The following is a 22,959-nucleotide window of genomic DNA, read 5'->3' on the forward strand; positions in this document are numbered from 1 at the left end:
TTATCTTTTAGTGAAAAGACTTTTCACTAGCACCTTTGTGCCACTGCCCTCTGTCTCGTGGGTAACGCTGAAAACTGTTCTGCTTATTGTGCTCGCATCAGTGAGGAGGATTAGCGAGATGCAGGATCTTTCGGCTTGCAGGCTGTTCACTCTTTCACAATAAGGTGGTCCTTCGCACCCACTTGAAGGTTCTTGCCAAAGGTGGTTTCTCCCTTCCTTTTGAACCAGATTTGTCTACTGTCTTGTCTAATGAATCGTTCAAAGCCATCCCACTCACTGGATCTACGAAGGGTACTTGGGTTCTCTCTCCCAGAAAAAACTGCTACCGAAAAGGGGCTTCTTTGTCCCTTGTGGGGGCATGGTCCTGGGACACCGGCCTCTGTCGTCCAATGCATGCTGTGGTTCTGGCCATTTCTGATGCTTGATATTTCATTTAGAACACGCCTGCACACAAGTGTTTCTAGGTGTGACAAGACAAGGAAGACCGAGGGAGAACAAGACAAACTCTTACTAGGCCTTGTCATTCAGATCGTGCAAGTGCGCAATGCAAAGTGCAGGGGGTGGGGGGGGGGCGAGTGCAGCCAGGGCAGCGTGGCTCTAGCTAAGTGCAAGGAGTCTGGGTCCTGGCCAGCTCCTTGCAGATTTTAAAGAGTTCTGCAGTGTTGGAGGCCGCAGAGATGTGGGCGTGGATGTTGACTCTCCTTGGACAGGACGGTCTTGCCTTTGGAGCAGGTGGCAGGGCAGTTTGGATGCACCCTAGGCCCTCCACTTCTGCCATCCTGCACTTGCATTTCAGGGTGGCGAGCTCGGATTCCTACCAACAGTTGCACTTGGAAGTTGACTTAGACTGATTCATATGACCGGGGCAAGGATGTCCAGAGTGTTGGAGATAGAAAGATGCAGGTTAGAGAGGGCTGTCTGGTGCAAGTCAGCTGTAGGAGCTGAAAACGTAGAGGCAAAGGCATCCACTGACGCACGCTTTATGTGCCGAATGACCAAGAAGGTAGGTGGCCGTGCTAGGGTGCAGTTTGACTGAGGGACAGTTTCAGGTGAGAGGATAGCAGAAAGTGGTCGGTAAGTGAAGTGATGGGGTTAGAGAGGGATGTCTGAGGAGATGAGAACATCAAGGTCTGTCAGGCAGAGTGTCGGTCCAGAGGCTAGAATTTAGATTTGGGGTTGCAGAAGAGCCCAGAGTGGGTTAGGAGCATCCAGGTGGATGTTGAGGTCTTCGAGGAGGAGTTGAGATCTAGAGGCAATGAGAGGTCGGCCCACTCTGAGGAAGAGTGCAACCTGGCCAGGTGGCCTGTAGATGGAGACAGACCAGGAGAGAGACTGCAGACCAGGCATTCAGAGGAGTAGCCCTGCGTAGGAATGACAGAAGCAGGTTCCCACTCTGGAAAGGTCAGTGCTACTCCACCTCTGGGTTGGTTCTGGCCTCGGAGAGGATCTTGTAGCCTATTAGGAGTGTGAGCTGGCAGTGAACCATGTCTCGGTGAGAGCGAAGACGTCTAGGTAAAGTTTTTTGTGGTAGCAGATGTCAAGTTTTTGACATAGCGAGTGTTGAGTAGTGACGTGGAGCAGTTAGCCACATTTGAAAGACTTCTGGGGTGGGGATACAGGTTTGCGGTAAACCCAGCAGGCCCGAGTGGGCGGAGGAGGCAGCAACCCTTACAGGGCCCTAGGCAAAAAGGTGCCTCCGGGAATCTATGCAAATGCGGTGAGGGCCACAGTGGTGGTGTTGCAAAGGGACGCCTTGTGGGAGACCATTAGCAAGGCAGCTACTTGGGTATCGCCCTCAGCTTTTCGATCTGGGCTCCAGGAAAGATTCCGAGTTTGGGCAGGCAGTTTATGCGGAACTTGTTTGCCTCCAGTTAAACTCTTGTTCACCGCCCAGTTTTGTCTGTTCTGGTAGAATCGCCCATAAGGCTGGTGGAGAGTGGATGGCATTTATGAGTAGCTACTCACCGTAGTGACCATGGTACTCGTAATCCGTAGTCACCTTTCTTCCATACACCCCACCCACCAGTAGGCCATGGATTCAAACTGTTAGACACATACACCTGGCTGTACTATCAAAAGGGGCATGAGGTGAGGCGCTGGAGGGTGTGGCCTGGTGGGCATTTCTATGCCCGGGGCTGCACCTTCATACTATACTAAATTTAAAGGGAAGTGCGTTTATTTTTCTCACAATAGGTTTCCGGCACTGTCCACGTGCCAGGTATGCCCATAAGGATGGAGGAAGGGAGACTAATGAGCACTGTCGTCAATACGGTGAGTAACTTTAATTTGGCAGTGTAACAAGACTCGAGACTTCGGCATATGTGGAGTGAGTGCCAGGTGGTGGCAGGTTTTTGGAATAAAATAAATTGAACGAGCTCGCCAACCTCAAACTACAAATTTCTCTTAAGCTTTGCTCTGTAGGGTTGGTACACAAAATGAAAATTACAGACGGAAGCCATCTGGAGAAAAGCTCCTTCAGACATCTCAAACCGCGTCTAACCTCATAGCCAAAGAATATAAGCAGACCATTATATCAGCAAAATCGGAAGCCTAGAACACGAATATCCAATGCAAACTCCCAACTCAAATCTTCAAAAACCTCAGTCCCCCTCTTCCCTGCCCTTCACTATCACCAAAGATGAGAGCTGGTGCATTAATATCCAGAACGTCATCGCTCGAAAATAACCCTACAACAGAAATTTGAAAAGAAACAAACCTTGAGCAAATCACTTCCGCCACTAAACTGTCTAACTCACCCCAATTCCACTTCTCGGAAATCTTTGAAACAAACGACCATCATACTCGACCTAAAACCCTCAAGATGTAAAGGGAAACATCTGCCCAGCTAACCTCATCGAGGACTGCGCAGAAACCTTTCATTACCAAATTTATCAAAACCGCCTTCACTTCTAGCCTGGTCTTGACCAGCCTCCCACTACTGGGAAAAAAACTTGGCTTGTCCAATCGGTCCCTAACCATTACCACCCCACCACAACAGTACCATTCCTGCTAAAAATCTTGGACGGGGCAGCATACAACCAAATACAATCCTACCTATAAACCAACCACATCCTAGGGATGTGCCAATCTGGATTCTGGCTGAGCCACTGTGTGGAATCTGTGCTACTTGTCCTGAAAATTAGAGACTAGGGCAAACCAGCACTCTTTGTACTCGACCTCTTGGCTGCATTCGACCGGGTGGATCACAAAACCCTGTGCCACCACCTCGGATGCGGCTAACTTCTCTCAGGAAGCTACATCCTGGATAGCCTCCTTCTTGGACGGTTCTCAGATTATACTAGTGAACTTCCAATACCTACACTTTGTGGCATCCCTCACGGTTTGTGCTCTTCAACTTTTTCACCAAGCCCCTATTCGTTCACCTAGACATCATCTGCTCTCAAACTGTCATTGATGCCCAAATCCTCCTCCCACTGTCGGGTATATATGACGAGGACTCCATCATTAACAAATTGTATGCACCTATAGAAGCTTGGATGCCGGCAAACTAACAATGACAAGTCGAAGATCCTGCTGGTGGGATCCCCTGCCTTGTTGAAGAAACTTGACCCTTAGTTCACTTAATTCGTGATAGACTTGATACCTAATCCCTGTCTCAGCCTCAGTAAAAACACTGTGGCTCCACCTACATGCATCCCTCTCCCACACTTAAATAGTGCGTGCAATCTCCTCAGCCCCATACACAGCCAGGCTCAGTGCATCTATACCATTTCTGACACTGACCCGCTGGCTGTCGCCTGAGCAGTCGCCGGTGCTGGACCGAATTATTGCAATGCCCTCTTTGCCGGGACTTTCAAACGGAACATTTAAAAAATGCAGATACAAAAACAGCCTACAGGCAGCGCTTAACATCCTGAAAAGAGGACCGCATCACAGCTGGGAGGGGGGAAAAAAGTTCACTGGCTTCCTATTCGTGAAAGGATTATATTCAAAACACTCAATCACTCACAAATGTGTATCCAACACTGCCCCACAATACCCGTTGCAGAAAATTGTGAGAACCAAATCTACTAGACCGGTAAGGTCCTTCCATGCTAATCGTTGACCCTACCAAAGAGCTAGAGGAAGAGGCTCCAGCTTCCTGGCACAGGCATCGAACCATTGGAATGCCCTCCCACCCACCCTAAGGAGCGGTAGCTTCTTACTGGCCTTTTCGAAGGGCCTTAAAAACGTGCCTATTTGTCTGAAGACTGACTGTATATGCGAATAAGAGACTTAAGAGATTTCAAGTTTCTTGACTCGTTTTTACTGTTTACTGATGATTCGGGGATGAGGGAAAGTTGGTGGAAAGGTGGTAGCCATGTTGAGTAAGCTAGAATGTAGGACTCCATTGTGATTGTGCAAGCACATACTATTTACATGAATTTAAATGCTTCGATGTTTTGAAGAAATAAAACACCGTAGAGACAAACAGAATATGTACTGAACCTTTTTTATTTCTTTCCACTTTATTGGTAAATTAGTTGGTCTTAATACATTTTACTGTACAATGTTGAGTTTTAATTGAAATACAGATTTCAATAAAGTTTTACGAGAATTGGGGCACATGCTTTTCATTTGGAGTCTGCTGCACGGGCAGGTTCTTGTTCGTGTGAATGGTCCTGTCTTGTTTCCTCGCCCAGGCCCCTAATTGCTCTCTGTTTGCATCTGTTAAGGAGCTGAAGAAGTATGGCGTGACCACTCTGGTGCGGGTCTGCGAGTCCACCTATGATAAGGCGCCCGTTGAAAAGGAAGGAATCCAGGTTCTCGTAAGTTGGCCCATCCTCCCTTCCGCAAACCTTATGCATGCAAGCGTCTGCTTCTGCACGCAGCGCGATAAACACAAGGCCAGTCCTTGGAGCTGAGGCCCGCTGTCCTGTTCTCACGTAGGACAAAGAGTGGTAACCAAATGTGCCACACGTGTGTGTGTGTGTGTGTGTGTGCGCGCAGAATTAATCTCCAAGGAAGACGAGATGTACCAGTGCTGTCGCTTGTGTAAGCGACTCTAAGCAATGCTTCCAGTAAATAATCATTCGCATTGAGAAGAGATAACAAGTGGGGACAGGGGGGAGGGAGGCAGTGAGGAGTCTGATGCAGCGGCGGCTGAAGCTAGGCATTCCTGCCTGCTCTATACATGGATCTAAAGGACACCACTGCTCGCGTGTCCTTAGCCTGTTGCTCTGTCAGATCTGCTGGAAAGGAAGCACCCCTGAGCCAGTGACCAATATGCGCCCAAGGATATGCATTACAATAAACTGAGCAGGAGGGCATCTGCAGCATGTCTCGCGACTGCTGCTCTCCCAAGGCAACAGTAATCTGTGCCCCAGAGAGCCGCTCAAGAACATATCCCCATAGCAACGATGCTTCCTACAGACCCGGGGATTGGCCATTCTGTCGAGTGCTGTAAAAGGCCAGGGGCGGAGTTGCAGTCCATTACAGGCATTCTAAGGTGCTTTTCAAAAACATTATGGTCAATTCACTCTGCTTGATCTGCTTGTTTAGATGACGCTACAGTGCGTCCGACGCTGGTTTGCTGGCTCTTTTGCATTACAAGTGTGCCCAAAATATCTAACGTGTAACTAGATGAAAACCCTTGGCATGACTTGTAGCAAGGGCCTCCTTTCCATGTTTACTGTTCATACATGCCAAGTAATTTCATTTACACACTATATAGAACGGCTTACAACGAATTGGTTAATGATGAAATAATAAAAAGCAGGTACCAATGGCAAGCTTGTGAATCTGTGAATTCACCCTAGTAAATTACACGGCCCATGCAGCAGTTTTCCAGTGGGGGAAAAGGACTCGCTCAAGTCCGCTGGACATGGCAATACTATGGGGCTCTTGGGGACCAATTTCTTCACTGTGAAGTGCACTGTGATGCCTGTTCTCACCCGTGCAGGGGATGGCGTCTCATTTTCATGGAACATTCATTTTTACCTTTGCAGCACAAGCTACCTTTCACCTCTAATGCATTTAGGAGTACATTATACTCAGTGACTACTCCCCGTTTGGCCTGTAGAGTGTGGCGTGCCATTTGTTGACGGCGTTGGGAGGGCCCTCTCTTAATGCACGTTTGTGGGCTTTCCTTAAGAAACCTGGGAAAGATGACCAGTGTCGATTGGCAGGAAATGGGAGAGGCGTAGCTTATCCAAATGCACATTCCTACAAGGGTACAGCGGATGTTGGGCAGACTCCGGCTGTCCCCTTTTTTACATCTACCTTCACGTTTTAAACATTAATCCATTTTTGGAGGGATGGGATAACAGCCTGATTTCTGCATATAAATGGGAGTTGGTCCCATGAATTAAGTGCCACTGGAATTTGAAGAACTTCAAAGAATACTAGGAACGAAGGACCATGCAGACTTCTGCTTGACAGGGGAGACTTAAGCGCCTGTCTCACTTTGGCTGGTGTGCATAAACCAGTCTGCAGTCCTGCACAATCTGCAGGGCCATCTCCAGCTGGAGGAGTCTGCAGGCTTGCTTTTCACTTGAGCCACCCAGAAGCAGCTTTGCTGGAAGGACTTCTATCCAGACTTGAGTCTGGAATCCTTGTAGGCATACTCAGTGCTCTGCTGCTACGCTGGACCCCATATCTGATATACTCCTACGTCCCGCCCCCTTTCCTCCATACTTATGGGACATCTCTCCGTCCTGTGGGAGGGGACAGGAGCACTTTGTAAAAAGCATCCACATTTTTTTCAAAAATGTCCCTCTTTCCTGCGTGGGGCCCGGCACGCGGCCGTAACTCCGCCCACCTTGGCTCCACCCAGCGCATCGCCCATCAGTCCTTTTCTCGGCACAATCGGGGCCGTACGCACTTGCATCCTCAGAAGTTTTCTTCCGTTTTTCCCTCTCTGGCTCTCGCTAGCGTTCGTTTACTAGTCTGTCTTTTAAACTAGATTTTCCAGACTGTTCATTGTGTCACCGTCGCTTCGCGAGAGTGGATCCCCATCCTCTTTGTTTAGAGTGTTTGGGTCCGGAACACCGTTGGGACTCCTGTTTTTACTGTGACTCCCTTTCGGTCCTGGCTCTTCAACGTCGGTTGGAGCGGTGGGAGGAGGTGTTCAGTTGGACTCCATTGCATTTTCAGGCGTTCATCGACGAGAAGAAAAAACACCTGGTAAGTTCTTTGATTTTCAGAGCACCCCGGCCAGGGGATACCTTCCCGGGTTCCTCTCGAGCTGGGAGGGGCGTCGATCGCTCTGTTACCGGGGTTTGCCCTGAGGTGCCTGTCGGGCTTAATAATTCTACCGGAGTTTTCTCCGAGGGTCTCCGTAAGGGGCCTGTGTTCACCGGAGGACACTCAGAGGCCACTCCTGTGGGGGGCTGTGTGTAGACCCAGTTCTGAGTCGTGGGGTACCGGAGCTTGCTCTGAGGCCTTTCTTTCGGCTTCCCTCAAACAAAACCGGGGTACGCCCCGAGGTCTTGGCTGGGCTTGAGGTTACCGAACGCATGTTCGAGGCCCGTGCCGATTAGGCTCCTACCGGGCCTAGGTCGGGGTTCCTCGTACAGAGGCTAAGGCTACCAACAGTTCTGAGGGGCCAGGCAAGGCCCTGTCGGTGACAGCGCACCGTTCCCGCTCTTGTGGTGACACCAGATCTGTTGAGGGGGCAAAGAAGGTTTCTTCTTTTACCGGCAGTGCCGAGGCTCTTCCTTCGAAGGCTCAGTTGGCGGTTGGTATGTCGCAGAAACGTTCCAGGCCTCATAGTACCGGCTCTGCCGAGGTTCCTTACATTAAGGCTAAAATTAAGACCCCTGATCCATCGACGGGGACCCCTGCCTCACTTCCTCACGTGCCGCAGTTCCCCCTCAGATGAGGACAAAATGGCAGCCGTTCCCGCCACGACCACGGTGGCCATTTTAGGTACTACCCCCTACAACTACGCCATCGGCCCCTGGTGTAGGGTTCGGTCCTTCGGGTGAACCTAAGGTCCCTTGTGCGCATCCTTACTGGCCATTTTTTGATTGGAACGCCCGGATGCCTCTTCCGCACAATGTTTCGTTGCCTGCGGGGGCGGCTCCCTTGATTTATGTGGATACGTCGGTGGAGGGGCCTGTGTGGCACCCGTCCCCATTGCGTCCCTGGATTTGTCCACCTCATGAGAGGCCTCCTCAGGTTCCGAAACATCTCGTGAGGACGCCTTTTTCGGTAAGTTTCAAGCGCTTATGCGCACCGACCCCATGAGGGAATATTTCAAGGGGCTTTTCAAGGAGATATGTCCACCCGCGCCTCCGGCTCCAACCGTCTCGTCAGTGGTTCCGCCGGCGCCTCCCCCTGCGCTTCCGCCTGTGCCGCCATTGTCCCCAGTGGACAAGGCAGTGCCTGGCTCGGCTCAGCAGGAGCCGGACCTGTCAGATGACCCTCAAGGCAATCAGGACAACGAGGACCTGCCCCGCTCTACCAGAGCTTTCCATGACCCGGTACTGGACATGATGAGCTTCTTGGATGTTCCGGTGCCCGAGGCACCCGCTCCACAGGAGGGCGTGCTTTCTGGGGCGTTCACCTTGTCTCCTTTGGAGCGTACCGGCCTGTTCTTGCAGAAGGAAGTTCTGGCCGAGGTCCGAAGAGTTTGGGAAAAGCCACACTCAGGACTTTTTGTCAATAAAAAGATTGATGCGAGGTACAGGCTACATTCCTCGGAAGAAGTGGCCTTGTCTTGTCCGCCTCCCTCCTCCACAGTGGTGGCTGCGGCCACGTTGCAATCCAGACCTGCAGCTTCCTCCTCCGCGACGGTGACTCAGGTCTTGGGGAAGGAGGACAAGCTCCTGGACTCCCTAGGAAGGAAAATATTTGCCGATTGGCCTTGCAGCTCAGACAGGCCAATGCAGAATTGATTTTGGCGGGAGCTAACATGCGGATGTGGAGAGGTCTGTCGGAGTTTGAGGAGCATATCCCGGTCGAGAAGCTGGAGGACTTCAGAGGAGGCCTTTCCGATGCCAGGGTCTTGGCCCAGGATCTCCTGGAGGCTGCGGCTCAACACGTAGACACCTCGGCTCGGGGTCTGATGTTAGGGGTTGATACCTTGCGGCAAGCATGGCTGCATGCCCCTAAGTTCTCGAAGGAGGTGCAAGACAATGTCCTGGACCTTCCATTTGATGAGGAGCTTTTTCACTCTTCTGACGTAGAGCTCACCAAAACCAAAAACAGTCTGTTCTGGTTAAACCTCCCTTCAAGACTCAAAGGCCGTTGTCGCAAGGTCGACCTTCCTCTGGTTTTAGGGGCTTCCTCGACCGCAAAAATCGCAGAGTGGATACTCCTGCGGGGAATAACCGCCGTAAACAGGATACGCGGTATTTCTCCCACTCCTCATCCTCATCAGGTTCAGGTGGCACCGCCACCGATAAACCTGCCAAATGAGGGTTTTCCATGCTCGCACGAGACCCCGGTGGGAGGATGCATTGCGTCTCATTGGGAGGCAGGGCAGACCATCACAGAAGACAGATGGGTCTTGTCAGTCGCTCGAGCAGGTTTCCGCTTAACTCTACCCCCTACCCCACCCCTCAACCCTCCTTTTCAGCTGTCTGGCTCACCCTCCCTCAAGGCCGAGGTTCAGAAACTTCTGCTCCTCAGAGCTGTGGAACCTGTTCCCCTTGTGGAGCGAGGGGAGGGCTTCTACTCCCGGCTGTTTACGGTGCCCAAACCCAACCAGGCTGGCCTGCGCTCCATCCTAGACCTTTCCCAGTTCAATCTTTCCCTACCCCAAGAGAAATTCAAGATCACCCCCGGCCAAATTCGCTCCTCTTTGCAGGCGGGCGATTGGCTCAGCGTGGTGGACCTTCAAGATGCGTACATGCATATCCTGATTTGGAACCCACACAGGATATAGCTCTGTTTCTCTTTGGAGAGGAGCACTTCCAGTTTCGGGTGCTTCCTTTTGGCCTCAGTTCAGCGCCGCGTGTCTTCACGAAGATGTCGGTGATCGCGGCCCATCTTCGTCTCCAGGGTATCCATGTGTATCCCTATTTGGACTACTGGCTTCTACGCAGCCCTTGCCCGTTGGCAGCAGCGGGCAACCTCCAGTCTCTCCTTCAGCTCCTGTTCCATCTTGGGCTGTAGGTGAACTGGCGGAAATCCTCCATGACGGTCTCACAGGACCTGACTTTCCTGGGTTTTCGTTGGAACACGATACACACGGCAATCTATCTGACCGGGGACAGAATGGCGGATCTGTTGGCCATGTGTCAGATGTTTACGCAGTCGGAGCATGTCGGCCTGGTGGTTCCAGAGGCTTCTGGGCCTCATGGCCTCGTGTGTGCTGGCTCTTCCTCGTGCTCATCTCAAAATGAGGTGGACCCAGATGGCTCTTAGGAGTTCCTGGCGACAGGCTGTGGACCCGGATTCCAAACGGATAATGATTCCGAGAGTGGACCTGGACTGGTGGTCCCAAGCCCCATGGCGACGATCACAAGACTCCTCCCTTTTCGGGTGGGGTGCGACGTTAGATCTTCAGGTCTCGGACCTCTGGTCACCTCAGGACAAGCTCCTGCACATAAATCAATTGGCGCTTCTGGCGATTTTTCTGGCGCTCAAGGCGTTAAGACCTCTCATTGTCAACAAGGTGGTCCGCATAAGAACGGACAATGTGGTGTCAATGTACAACATAAACAAGCAGGGGGGACGAGGTCTCCCCATCTCGTGGATCTGGCTATTCAGATTTGGGAGTGGTCCGTGCTTCATGGGGTCCGGCTGCTTGCAGTGCACATCCCGGGCCGGCTGAATGTCACTGCGGAGGCCCTCAGCCGGCAGACAGTGGTCAGCTACGAGTGAGAGTTGAAGGCGGAGATCCTATCATGGATTTTCTCGCGTTGGGGCACACCGGAGGTGGACCTCTTTGCCACGGCGATGAACAAGAAGCTTCCTCAGTACGCCTCCAGAGGGGGCTGGGAGCCTCATCTCTGGGGGACGCACTCGAGGTCCCATGGCACAACATGAGCTTACGCCTTCTCGCCTCTTCCTCTGGTTCATCGAGCAATTTGGAAATTGAAGAGTTCTGTCAACTGTTCTCTTCTACTGATAGCTCCGTGGTGGCCGGCCAGGTTTGGTTCTCAGAACTTCAACACCTGTCGGCGTGTCCGCCGATCAGGTTACCAGTAACTCCCGATCTTCTTCACCAAGGGGAACAGCAGATGTGGCACCCCTCCCCACAGTCGCTCAACTTGGCGGCATGGTGCCTGAGATCACGGCGCTAGAGCCTTTGGGTTTGTCTGCGGATAACATGTGCATTATCCAGGCAGCCAGGAAACCCTCGACCAGATCCCAATACAAGAGTAAATGGCTCAGGTTCTGTCATTGGTGTTTGGAGAAAGAATTGGACCCGAGGGTGGCGACTATTGACAGTGTTGTCCTTTGTCTCCTCCCTAGCCGAGTCAGGGGTTCATGTCTTGTCCTGCCGGACTTATTTCTTGGCGATTTCCGCCTACCTCTCTACAGGCCGGAGTTCTTATTTGTTAACTAACCCGGTGGGGAAGAGACATTTTGCGCGTTTGACACGCATCTACCCTCCGGTTCGTGTTCTGCACCCGCCCTGGGACTTAAACGTAGTCCTGACGGCGCTGTGCCATAAACCGTTCGAGCCAATGGCTACGGTTGACCTCAAGTACGTGTCCTTGAAAGTGTCCTTTCTGGTTGCTGTTACGTCAGCGAGGAGAGTGAGTGAGCTCCAGGCATTGACGGTGGAGCATCCTTTCTTGGTTTTTCACAACGACAAGGGTAGTCCTTTGGACGAACCCAGCTTTCCTACCAAAGGTAGTGACCGAATTCCATCTGAATCGGTCGATTTCCCTTCCGGTCTTTTTTCCGAACCCTGCCTCGGAGGCGAAAAGGGTTCTACACTGCCTGGATGTCCGAAGAGCTCTCAAGTTCTTCCTGGACAGGACTTCCGAGCTTCGGAGTTCTTAACTTTTTGTGACCTTCGGTAACCCTCAGGGCAGGCCAGAGTCTAAGGCATCTATTTCCAGATGGATTGCCGCCTGTATCACGGAGTCTTTCACCGTCCAAAAGCTTTTCAGAAATGTTCCTGGGAGTCCATCGCTAAAGCAGCTACTTGGGCCTCCCCATCTGCTTTCTGTAAGCATTACTGCCTCTGAGCTTATGCTCAGTTTGGTCAGGCTGTGCTAAAGATCCTGTTTCAGTAAGGGGTATTTCCATCCACCCATAGTTCCTGTAAGGAGTGCTTGGGAATCTCCCACAAGTATGGAGGAAAGGGATGGGACGTCAGTATTTCCAGGTTACTCACCGTAGTGACCGCCTTACTCCTATTCCATAGTCCCCTTTCCTCCATACGCCTGCCCGCCGTCCCCTCTAATAAGATTCCTCTGTTATTGCTAATGGGTCTTGGACCCTGCGATAGAAAAGGACTGATGGGCGATGTGCGGGCGGAGCCAAGGTGGGTGGAGTTACGGCCACGTGCCGGGCCCCGTGCAGGAAAGAGGGGGACACATTTTTAAAACAAATGTGGATGCTTTTTACAAAGTGCTCCAGTCCCGTCCCACAGGACGGAGAGCTATCCCATATGTATGGAGGAAAGTTGACTATGAGTAAGGTGGTCACTACGCTTGAGTAACCTGGTAATTCATCACTGTAGGCTGCCAAGTCCACTGCAGTGGGTCTACAGAAACCTCTGTGGTAAATGCAATACAAGCATCCATCCAGTTGTCTGTGTGGGCCTGTGTGCTGTTAGACCAATCCTGGGTGACTCCACTTAAGTCTCTCCAGAGAGACCAGAAGGCTATTGCCTTTGTATGCCCTTGAATGCGTGACCCTGCACAACCCAAACTGTGAGGCAAGTCTTTCTCAACTTCCTATCAACTGGGGATGTTTAAATTTTTGTAGGGGCCTCAGAGGTTGACCCATTGCTTTGGATGCTAATTCCCACACTGCCTTATCGGGGGCTAACCCAGGACTGTTGGGACTGGGCCAGTACTTGTAGGCGAAGTCCCTTAGATACTAGCAGTGTTGGATGCTTCCTACAACTCCTACCTTTTGACTTGAATGCAATTCCAATTTTATTTGTTGCCTCACTGTCGCTTCCTCCTTTTAACTCCTTATCGGAGTAATCTATGCTAGTGCTACTCACGACTCTAACCTTTCTGGGACAGACTTCTGAAGTTGGCTTTACTGTTTCAGCTGCCTCAGAAGCGTGAATCCCTTGTTTTGCAGTGTCCATTAGTGTACTGTTTTTTAAATGGGGCGTTAACCTATGGTGGGTTTCCAAACTCTCTGTATGTGTAGAAGTGGTGCAGAAAGTGGTTTGCCGTTTAGTTGTCTTTCTTTCCTTTTTTTTGTTGGTTTGTTTTTGCTTTCCCTGTGGAGCGGGTGCCCTGGATTGTGAACTGCTGTTCCTCATAAGACCAGGCACTGAGCGAAGAAGTGGTGTTGCAAAAGTGGTCTGCGGGGGGAGTGAGGGGCGGGAGCCTTGGCTGTCACCCCTTCAACCTAAAATGTGTAAACTGATGCATCGATTCTAAGGTGACGATGTGAAATTTGTGCTGCCATCAGTCTGCTTCTCGCTACCTTTTGGGGCTTTAAATATTATGCTATGGCATCTAAAGGCTGGTGAGTAAAACAAGTTTACTCTTGTGTCCCGTCCCCTTTCCGACATGCTGCATGGGTGTCCCTTCCAAGGGACGGGAGATGGAAACTTTTACACCAGAAAAAACCTTCATCCCCTTTAAATTTAGAGGTGCATGGGGGTGTGGCTCAGGGAGCATGCGCTGCCCTGACTCCGCCCTCCAGTGCCACACCTCGGTCCCCTTTTCCACGCTGACGGAAACAGGCCGAATTCCCCAGCGCTCCTGGGTTTGGCTTCGGCCATGTAATTACAAGCGCGGATACTTCTCTTTATAGTCTTTATCATTCAGGTACTCGGTCCTCCGGCGCCATACTCCTCCCCAGCGCATGTCTACTTCCACAGGGTTCAGCAGGTGTCTATCTTGCAATAGGCTCTTCCCAACTTCAGACACCACACCCTCTGCCTATGTTGGCTTGGCCAAGACCATGGTTGGAAAGCTTGTTCAGTGTGTGGCTCGCTGTCATCGAAGGCGCGGAAGAACACACTAGCCAGGTGGAGGGCGCTCTTCCAGAAGTCGCCTCCAGAGGATCTCTAACTTTGTGAAACACCGAGCCAGACCCAAGGAGCCTTTATTTTCCATCGCACCCTGCAAAGGAGACTCCCAAGTGTGGGAGGGACCGTTCAGGTCCTTGTACCAGCGCGTGCACCGAGGCTGCTTCAGCTATCGGGCCGAGGGATCCTCGGATCCTCCCAGTGGCAGTGTTGAGGGACCGGAAGGTTCTTGTACGGATCGTTAACCATGGGGCTCCGGCAATATAGCAGAGTGCTGTGTCCTACTACCGGCAATACGTTTGAGGGAGTGCCTAAACGCAGCTCTACTGTCCCCCGGGTCGAGGGTGTTGCACCTACTAGGCCAGAGGAGCAGGGTAGGCCTCGTGATCCACATACAAGAGTCCTGGAGGAGGCTGGGCCCAGCGAGCCAAGCAACACGTTGCAGGCATGCGGCAGGCAGCTCGACGAGATGGCAGCCACGCTAGACCGAGGCACGCGTCTGCCATTCCAGGAGTTCGGCGAAGGAGTATCTATGTGGGACTGGCCTCAACCAGGTACGTGACCGACAGCCTATCCTTATGCACAGGGCAGCTTCCCACTGCGTCCATAAGGGCAGGGTATGCAGCGGCTCCAGCAGCCTCCGGCTACCCCGTCATTTCCCCATACCCCCCCCTCAAACCAGTGAAGTAGGGGTTCAACGAGGGGTTCTGTTGGGCAATAAAATGGTGGGGCGTGCGCTCTCATATTACCAGAGGCACGGATTTCCAGGCCCCACCACATCAGGAGACTAACAACGGATGCCTCCCTGGATGGATGGGGAGCCCACACCAGAAGTCTTCATGCCAGAGGCTTGTGGCTGCCGGAGAAGAAACAGCACATCAACGTTCTGGAGCTACAGGTGGTGTTTTGGGCACTCAAATCGTTCCTGCCATCCCTCAAGGGCAAGGTGGCCCAGGTCTTCAGACAATACCACCACGATGTTTAACATCCGGAAACGGGGGCACCAGATCCCCGGTGCTCTCCAAAGAGGAGCAGGATTTATAGCACTGGGCGGTCGCCCAGGCGATGTTCCTTATCCTGTTTCATCTGGCAGGAGTAAAGAACACCGTCACCTACTCCCTGAGCAGGGAGTGTTGGGTAAGATTTTATGCCTTTGGGTGCACTACAACAACCCAGACCGCCTGGCAATAGGAACCCAACCGTTGGTTTAAGTCTGTACTACACAGGTTGCAGTGTGGTTGAGTATCCAGGCTCATCTCAAGAGCGGTCAATGTGAGCTGTGGGCGGGGGGGGAGGTTACACAGATTTGCATTGACAAGTGTTCAAAAACTTACACAAGGTTTCTTCATTAAACAATTATTAATTTAACAGGCAGAGTAAGTCGCCTTCATAGGGGAGCAATATAAAGCAGCACACCAATACACTTCAAAAAATGCACACCTAGTTCTAAATCAACAAATAACCATTTGCGGTTGTCCACAGACACTACCTACACCCTCAAGTGACTTCAATAGTCAGGGAGCTGGGAACATAAATATCACTGTTGCATTTAGAACATTCTTGAGTGTCAAAGAAAAGATGATTCAGAACAGACAAGTATTCACATGATTCTTAAGCAGGTAAGTAGTTTCAAAATAACCCCCAATGCAAAGTCAGTTAAACCTTTCCTGGAAGGAAAGCAAAACGCATGCAGAAGGGAGTAGTCATTCGGGGAGCCAGGCCAGCCAATGTTAAGTCCAGGTTAGCTGAAGCACTTCTTGCAGGCAAGTAGAAAGTCATGCACAATGTTTTAAAAGTATTTGTAGGATAGAAGAAATCAAAGAAGAGCCACAATCTGATTAGGCTTGTGAGGTAAAGGAGCTGATAGCAACTCTACAAATGCAACCAGACAAGTCCCCAACGAGGAAAAGTGAGGTTACACAAGAGGTCTGTTCTCTTAGACTGTACTGTAACTTTAGATTGAAGAAAACGTGCAGCAGATTACTTCTGTTCCTGTGCAGCTCTGCAGATCCTGGTGTTTGTGGGCCTCAGTCGTGGGGACAAGAGGGAGGATTTCTGGGGACTCCTGCACTGCAATGGGACGGTCACCGACTGTAACAGGCAATCTTCAAACAAGTCGCACTTCGGTGTTTAAGCTGCTTGCATCTACCGCAAATAGCAACAATGCAGTCCTGCTTCCTGGGAGTCTGGATGAGGACCCTGCAGCTGCCTTGCATAGCACTCTCTAGCCTACACTGAGATTTATTTTACCCATGCGTTACCATACTGCTACAACCTTCCTGTCTATTGCTACACCGCATTTTAGCCCATTTACTTGATTCTCAAACCTCATCTATTCTCGAATCAAGGTGAATGCTGCAAGTGTTTTTAGCCATTGCATTTTCAGTTGCTTTAGACATTGTATCTAACCATTACAAACCAGTGTGCTTTCTGCTGCTTACTTGATATTCGAATCTAGGTGGTTTTCCGCTCCTCTTAGCCATTGCAAACTAGCGTGTTCTCACCTGCTTACCTGATTTTTCGAATTTAGCCTTCGCAATCTAGTGTGTTTTCAGCTGCCTACCTGATATTCGAATATAGGTGGTTCTCAGCCCCACTAAGCCATTGCAGACTAGTATGACACTAGCTAATTTGTGGTTCTGACACTTAATTGCACCTTAGCCACTTTCCCTACTTCGCATTTAGATGTATAAATGTAATTCAGCTGTCACTCAAAACTAGGTACATCGCCTCCCAACCACACTGCTCTACCTTTAACCTAGGTGTCACTCACTGCATTCGTAGCTATATCGTAGCTAATTGGGGTTAACCAAGTCTATACCCCGGCCTCCCAACACTCCTGCCACAGCTATTTAGTATGTGTCCATTCACTACCAACCTACTTGCATGCCTCTTGATCCTCTTAAATACTGAAACACAGCTCAAGATGGCTCCACACTTACCCAACACACCATCCCTAACGACCTAACAACCAGGAACCACACAGACATAAACATCCTTCAGCCACTGCCACAAAGATGCACGGCACCCACTCATTCAAAAGGTAGAATACTTGACTGGGTAACCGATCACAGCTGCCAAGCGAATATCACAAATATCTCACCCCTAGCTTGGACTGATCACCATCTGGTATCATTCACGCTTTCTACTGACAGACCTCCACCTCTGCCTACCATCATGGCCCCACCTACTCTCACTAGAAACCAGAATATGACAGTAGAAAGACTCATCCCAAACCTACGCCCCACACTCAACATACTCCCTGACAACCTTGACCCCAACACCTTAGTCGAAGAATACAACAAGATTATGTCCACCTCGCTAGACCTTATCGCCCCCATTAAACTCAGACCAAGCAAACCAAAAACACACCTCAACAAATGGTACACACCATTCCTTAATCTTAGGCAGCAGAAAAACTGCGAGGCCACTTGGAAAAAATCCCCCTCCGTCGCAAACAAACTCAAACTTTTCAAATTAGCCGCACTCTACAAAAAAAAATTCTGATGCTTGTTAATCTGCTTAGAATCACATGCTGTGCATATGGTCCGACATCCAGTGGTAACCACGGAGTATTGCATCTTGTCTTTCGGGGGACCGAAAGGGGACGTCGGCTTAGGCGTGTCTGAAACACTATCCCTATCGTGACGTGTGTAGTACCCAAAATCCCTCACACGCGGAGGTCCCTCAGATTGTTTTTTTCCGCCCAGATAACTGGTCGCCCTATAGCGGAGCTCTTCATGAGACATTGTTTATCTTACCGAATTGTCGGTTTAATCCCCTTTAAGTCATTTCGCCTATCAAGAACAGCTGCGACGAAGACTACGGGGTACCGTCTACGGCTGTGGATTCCGACACATAAGATCCGGCGTTCGAACCGCTACGTGGTCGGGCCTTCTGGCCGGCCTACACAGTAGGGAGAGTGGGCTTGGGGTTTGCCATACTGCTATGTCTTTCCTCTTTTCCACTTCTTTCCTTTTTGGTCTGGTCACCCTTTCCTTCTGCTATGGAAATGACTCCATTTATATTCTGCCTTTGGTGAAGGGTCAGAAATACGTGGAAAGACGAGCAAACTTTGTGTATGCTTGTCTCCCCCTAGAGCACTAAAGCGGTGTTCGGGGTTAAACTCCTAAATTTAATCCCTTAAGGAGCGCCGGTTGAAGTGGTGGGCCGCGTACGGTATGTCGCGCGTGGAGCCTCCCTCCCCTCCCGCGACGCCAGCCGAAAGTGACAGGGGTACATCGGATGGCCAAACGTCCAACACGGACGTGGTAGACCTTGAGGCGGACGATTCTAGAGCCGCCACACCCATCCCGACCCTTCCAGGCTCGACTCCGGTCTTGCTATAGGGACCACACCCAGTGACGGGGCATACAATCGCTCTGCACAAAACACACAACCCAAGCGCCCTCCTCGACGACCTCGTCAAAGGTGCAAGCGCCATCGGATCGATTTGATCCGAAGCCTTCCCCGCATCCGCAGCAGCGCATGACTGGGCTTAATAAACATAACAAAGGCGCTACTCCCCAAACTACACAAGCCGAAGTTTCTGAACAAGAAACTTCGAGTTTTAAGGTTTCCGAGGCCCGTGCAAGCCTCTAACTAAGAGTAGGCCTCTACCCGAGAAACCACCATCATCGGAGGCTTTGTCCCCCGAAGATTCAGTAACCATCAGTAGGAGTATCAATAGGATTGCTATGGCGGTGGGCCTAGTACCGGTTTCGCCCAGAGTTATGGGCCAATCCGCCGAAAGGTTTTCCAGTTTTGGAAGACTATCCTGAAGACTCTTACGAAGAGAGCCAGGTACCCCTCTCAAGCACCCTGAGGAGATCCTCTGAATGCCTTAGGACGGAGGACCCTGTTCCTGCTCAGCTGGGTCCATTTGGGTCATCCAAGTGGACTACGGAACAATTTGAGGGGGTATATGGATCGGCTCAAGCAGGTTTTCGGAGCTTCTGATCAACCTCCGAAAAAAGCTCGGGTAGACCCTAACTCTCGCAAACGAGTTGCCCAACACCTAGATGTTCAACACTATGTCGATTATCAAGAAGATGTCCAGAAGGACACGTATAGAGACATCTATACAAAAGAAGAGGAAACTTCTTTTCTGGACAATTATGGAGAATACCAAGGCGCAACGGACAACTGGGAGGACCCCCAGCAGGACGATCGCAATTCTGATATTGTTTGCCTCGACTCTTCCCCATCCACACCGGTTCGGCAAGCTCCCCCAGTGGATGATCAAATGGCTTTCAGCAACACGTTGAAAAAAGCAGCGGAATTTTTTTAAATTGCCACGCTTGAGGCATTGCCTGAACAGGAGTTCGCGGAAAACATTAATGACAAGCCTCTGGCTAGCCAGTCTATTCCCCTCTTGAGCTCTGTAAAGAGACGGCTGGCCCCTTTACTCACACCCGCTCAGACTAGGGCTGTGAATCCAAGGGTCGAACTCTTCCGGCCCTCCCCCACCGACCCGCTTTATATCAAAGGACACGCAATCCCGGACTCGCTGGTGGTGACCAACACTCGCAAGAGAGCAGGGGTTCCCCTTGCCACGGGAGTCACCCCCGGACAAGGAGTCCAAAAGGTTGTATGCCTTAGGCAAACGGGTCATGTCTGCTGCTTATACCGTCCGGATTGCCAATAACACGACATTACTGGCAAGCTATGTCGACGCCCAATTGAACCTCTACAGGAAGGCCTCCAGGAGGTTCCGGAACCAACCAGAGCCGAGCTTCTCGTCAATGTCTCCGAGGGCAAACTTGCCGATCAAAATGTTGTAAAGAATACCCTGGACTCTGCAGAGACAGCAGGCAGGTCTCTCGCACAGGGTACTCTCCTAAAGAGACACGCGTGGCTGCGCACGTCGGGTTTCAGGGCTGAGACTCAGGCATCCATCATCAATAAACCCATTGAAGAGGCCAACCTCTTCGGAAAGGCGGTAGACGATGCGTTGGAGACAGCCAAGGAGGAGCATGAGACTATTAAGTCGCTGCACCAGATTTCACAAAAACCCTCTTCACAGAGGGGCAGCAATTCTCTGCGGTCCTTTCGAGGACAAGCCCGCGCCGCTCAAAATAATTTCGGCACAGTCCACTTCAACGCAAGTCAACCGGCTGCAAGCCCCACTTACTACCCCCAGAGGGGTCAGAAGCGCGGAAATAATAGAGGCAGAGGCTCCAATTCCAGAGGTGCATCAACCTCGGGTCAGAAATGATCACCAAGTTCAGGTCCCCTCCCATGTCTCCCCGGTCAGGGGGCGATTAACCTCTTTCCTCAAGGCATGGGAGTGGATAACTTCAGATCAGTGGGTATTAAAGACGGTCGCCCACAGTTATTGCGTGGAATTCGCCCGACCCCCACAGTTCAGACCGCCGAAACATCGACGCCTTTCTCCGGAACATCTGCAGATCCTGGTCCAAGAGGTGGAGGCGCTGCTGGGAAAGGACGCCATAGAAGCCGTTCCGTTTCTTCAGGTAAACAAGGGTATTTATTCAATATACTTCCTTGTACCCAAAAAAGGATCTCACCATGCGTCCTGTTCTAGACCTGCGCCTGGCGAACAAGTTCATAAAGCCCCAGAAGTTTCGCATGGTAACACTTCAAGAGGTGATCCCATTGCTAAAACAAGGTGACTTCCATGACAACATTGGATATGAAAGATACATACTTTCATATTTCAATGCTGCCAGCGCACAGAAAATTCCTAAGGTTCGTGATTCAGGACAAACACTACCAGTTCAAGGTACTCCCCTTCGGCATAGCCTCGGCGCCATGGGTGTTTACCAAGGTCCTGGCAGTGACAGTAGCACACCTGCGCAGACTTTCAGTTCCAGTTTACCCTTACCTCGACGATTGGCTCATCACGGGGGACTCGGTCGACGTTTGTTTTTCGAACACCCAAGACAGTAGACCTACTGTTCAGCCTGGGATTTTCCATCAACGAAAAGAAATCCAGCTTAGTCCCAAGCCAAGTAAAACAGTTCCTGGGGGCCCTAATTCGCACGGAAGACTGTCTAGTCTTCCCTTCCAGCGAGAGGGCTCAGAACATGCTCTTTTAAGTTCCTCAGCATGTAGCCAGTCGGGAGGTGACGGTACGCAAAGCTATGCGTTTGCTAGGGATGATGGTGGCATGCATATACTTGGTCCCCCATGCGCACCTGCGTCCCATGCAGGAGTGGCTCAACAGCCAGCGGTGTCAGGCCAGCGGACAATGGGAAGATCTGTTAGTTGTCTCGCCAGCCCTCGTTCTCTCTGCAGTGGTGGTCGAGGAGAACCTCTGGAAGGGGAAAACCTTCACCACCCCTGCAGTGGAAGCCACTCTCACGACAGACGCATCTCTCACAGGTTGGGGGGGCTCAACTGCTTCAACACACAGCGCACGGAGTGTGGTCCCCTCAGGTAGCGTCCAACCATATAAACCTACTGGAGCTACTAGCAGTGTTCAAAGCATTGCCTTTCAGGAGCAACTGCAAGTGAAGACAGTGCTGGTCCTTACCGACAGCACAACAGCAATGTATTATCTGAACAAGCAGGGGGGCACTCACTCTCCAGGGCTATCCAAGCTGTCCCAAAACATCTGGATATGGGCTCTCAAACACAAGATGTTCCTGATATCCCAACATGTTCCAGGGGAACTCAATCTTCTGGCAGACTTACTCAGCAGGGATTTTCCTCTGCCAGAAGAATACGAATGGCGTCTGCACAAAGACATTGTATCCAACGTCTTCGCAGAACGGGGGTTTCCAGAGATCGACCTATTCGCTACTCAGGAGAACGCCCATTGCACAGATTACGCCTCCAGGTACCCCCAGAACCGATCCAAGGAGAACGGTCTCTGGATAACTTGGTCGGGGACATTTGTTTATGCTTTTCTCCAGCATGGGGGTCTGGCATGGATTCACATGCTCATGAATATTCCCCGTCAGGCTGGGAATCCTCGGTAAAGAAAAAACCAGTATCAGTTTCGTTTCTGATCTGTCTTTCGTAGTAGTAACCAATCACTGGTCTCTGCGTCATACTGACCACAGCCAATGACTGCCCTCTACCTAAGCACCGCCTCTGGCAGCCATCTTCAGATTTTTACCGCACGTTCATGTGTTGGGATCCTCGTGCTATTGCTCTCGAGCGTTGGTGCTATTTTTTCACGTTTTTTGCTCAAAAATTTCGTTTTTTCGGTCAAAAGAGCCTCAAGCTCCACCGACTCTCCATCCGATCAACGGGGACCCGTGTCGGATTTGTCTGCGCCCCTCAAGGGTGAAGATTTCGTCGAGCTACGCTTTTGGAGGACTCCAGAAGCTTCTCAGGCCCAGACATGGCCCAGGAGAAGGGAAGCTCGACGCCCGGAAAGCTGTTCAGGGTCTGCCCTGGATGCCAGCTGCAGAACGTTTTTTAAGAGGACGAACACTCCTTTTGTCTCTACTGCTTACATGAGGACAAGACGCACGTGGAGAAGGACTGTGCGTTTTGCGGCAATATGTCGGAGCGGACCATGAAGGACCGCCATCAACGTCTCGCCAACTGGCTGGAGGGGAAGAGCCCGTCAGGCGAGAAGAAGAGGAAGAAATCCGAGCGGTCTTCTAAGACCTTTGAGGACGCCCCGGCGACGGGGGTCCAACACAAGGCCAAGCACCGAACGGTCGGGCTCTACGGGCGCCAGGCAAGGCGCACCCTCCCCGGCACCTTCAGCCACGAGCCAACGCTCTGGGTCGGGTAAGAGGAAGGGCGAGCACGCAGCAAAGCTCCTGGAGAGGCACCGGTCGAGCTCGAAGGCCCCATCGGAGGGGGAGCGAGGCAGTGTCCCCCCCTCAAGGATAAGGCGGTGAGCGCACCTAAGGTGGTGAAGGCCTTAATCCATCCGGCCAAGCCCTCTATCGATACTGTCGCGGCGA

At 51.3% G+C, this 22,959-nt stretch overlaps 1 protein-coding gene across 3 annotated transcripts in view; it reads left to right on the top strand.

Moving 5' to 3' along the window:
- The window catches only part of PTP4A2 (protein tyrosine phosphatase 4A2), a 377,282-nt gene that overhangs the window by 157,642 nt on the left and 196,681 nt on the right, over positions 1-22,959 (top strand). For all 3 annotated transcript variants that reach the window (XM_069622499.1, XM_069622498.1, XM_069622500.1), the window contains one exon: positions 4,677-4,769. In XM_069622499.1, coding sequence (XP_069478600.1) covers positions 4,677-4,769 — 93 coding nt within the window. The remainder of the gene's footprint in view (positions 1-4,676; positions 4,770-22,959) is intronic.

Source organism: Ambystoma mexicanum, chromosome 11, assembly GCF_040938575.1.
Source record: "Ambystoma mexicanum isolate Mex_15411 chromosome 11, UKY_AmexF1_1, whole genome shotgun sequence".
Classification (NCBI taxonomy): domain Eukaryota; kingdom Metazoa; phylum Chordata; class Amphibia; order Caudata; family Ambystomatidae; genus Ambystoma; species Ambystoma mexicanum.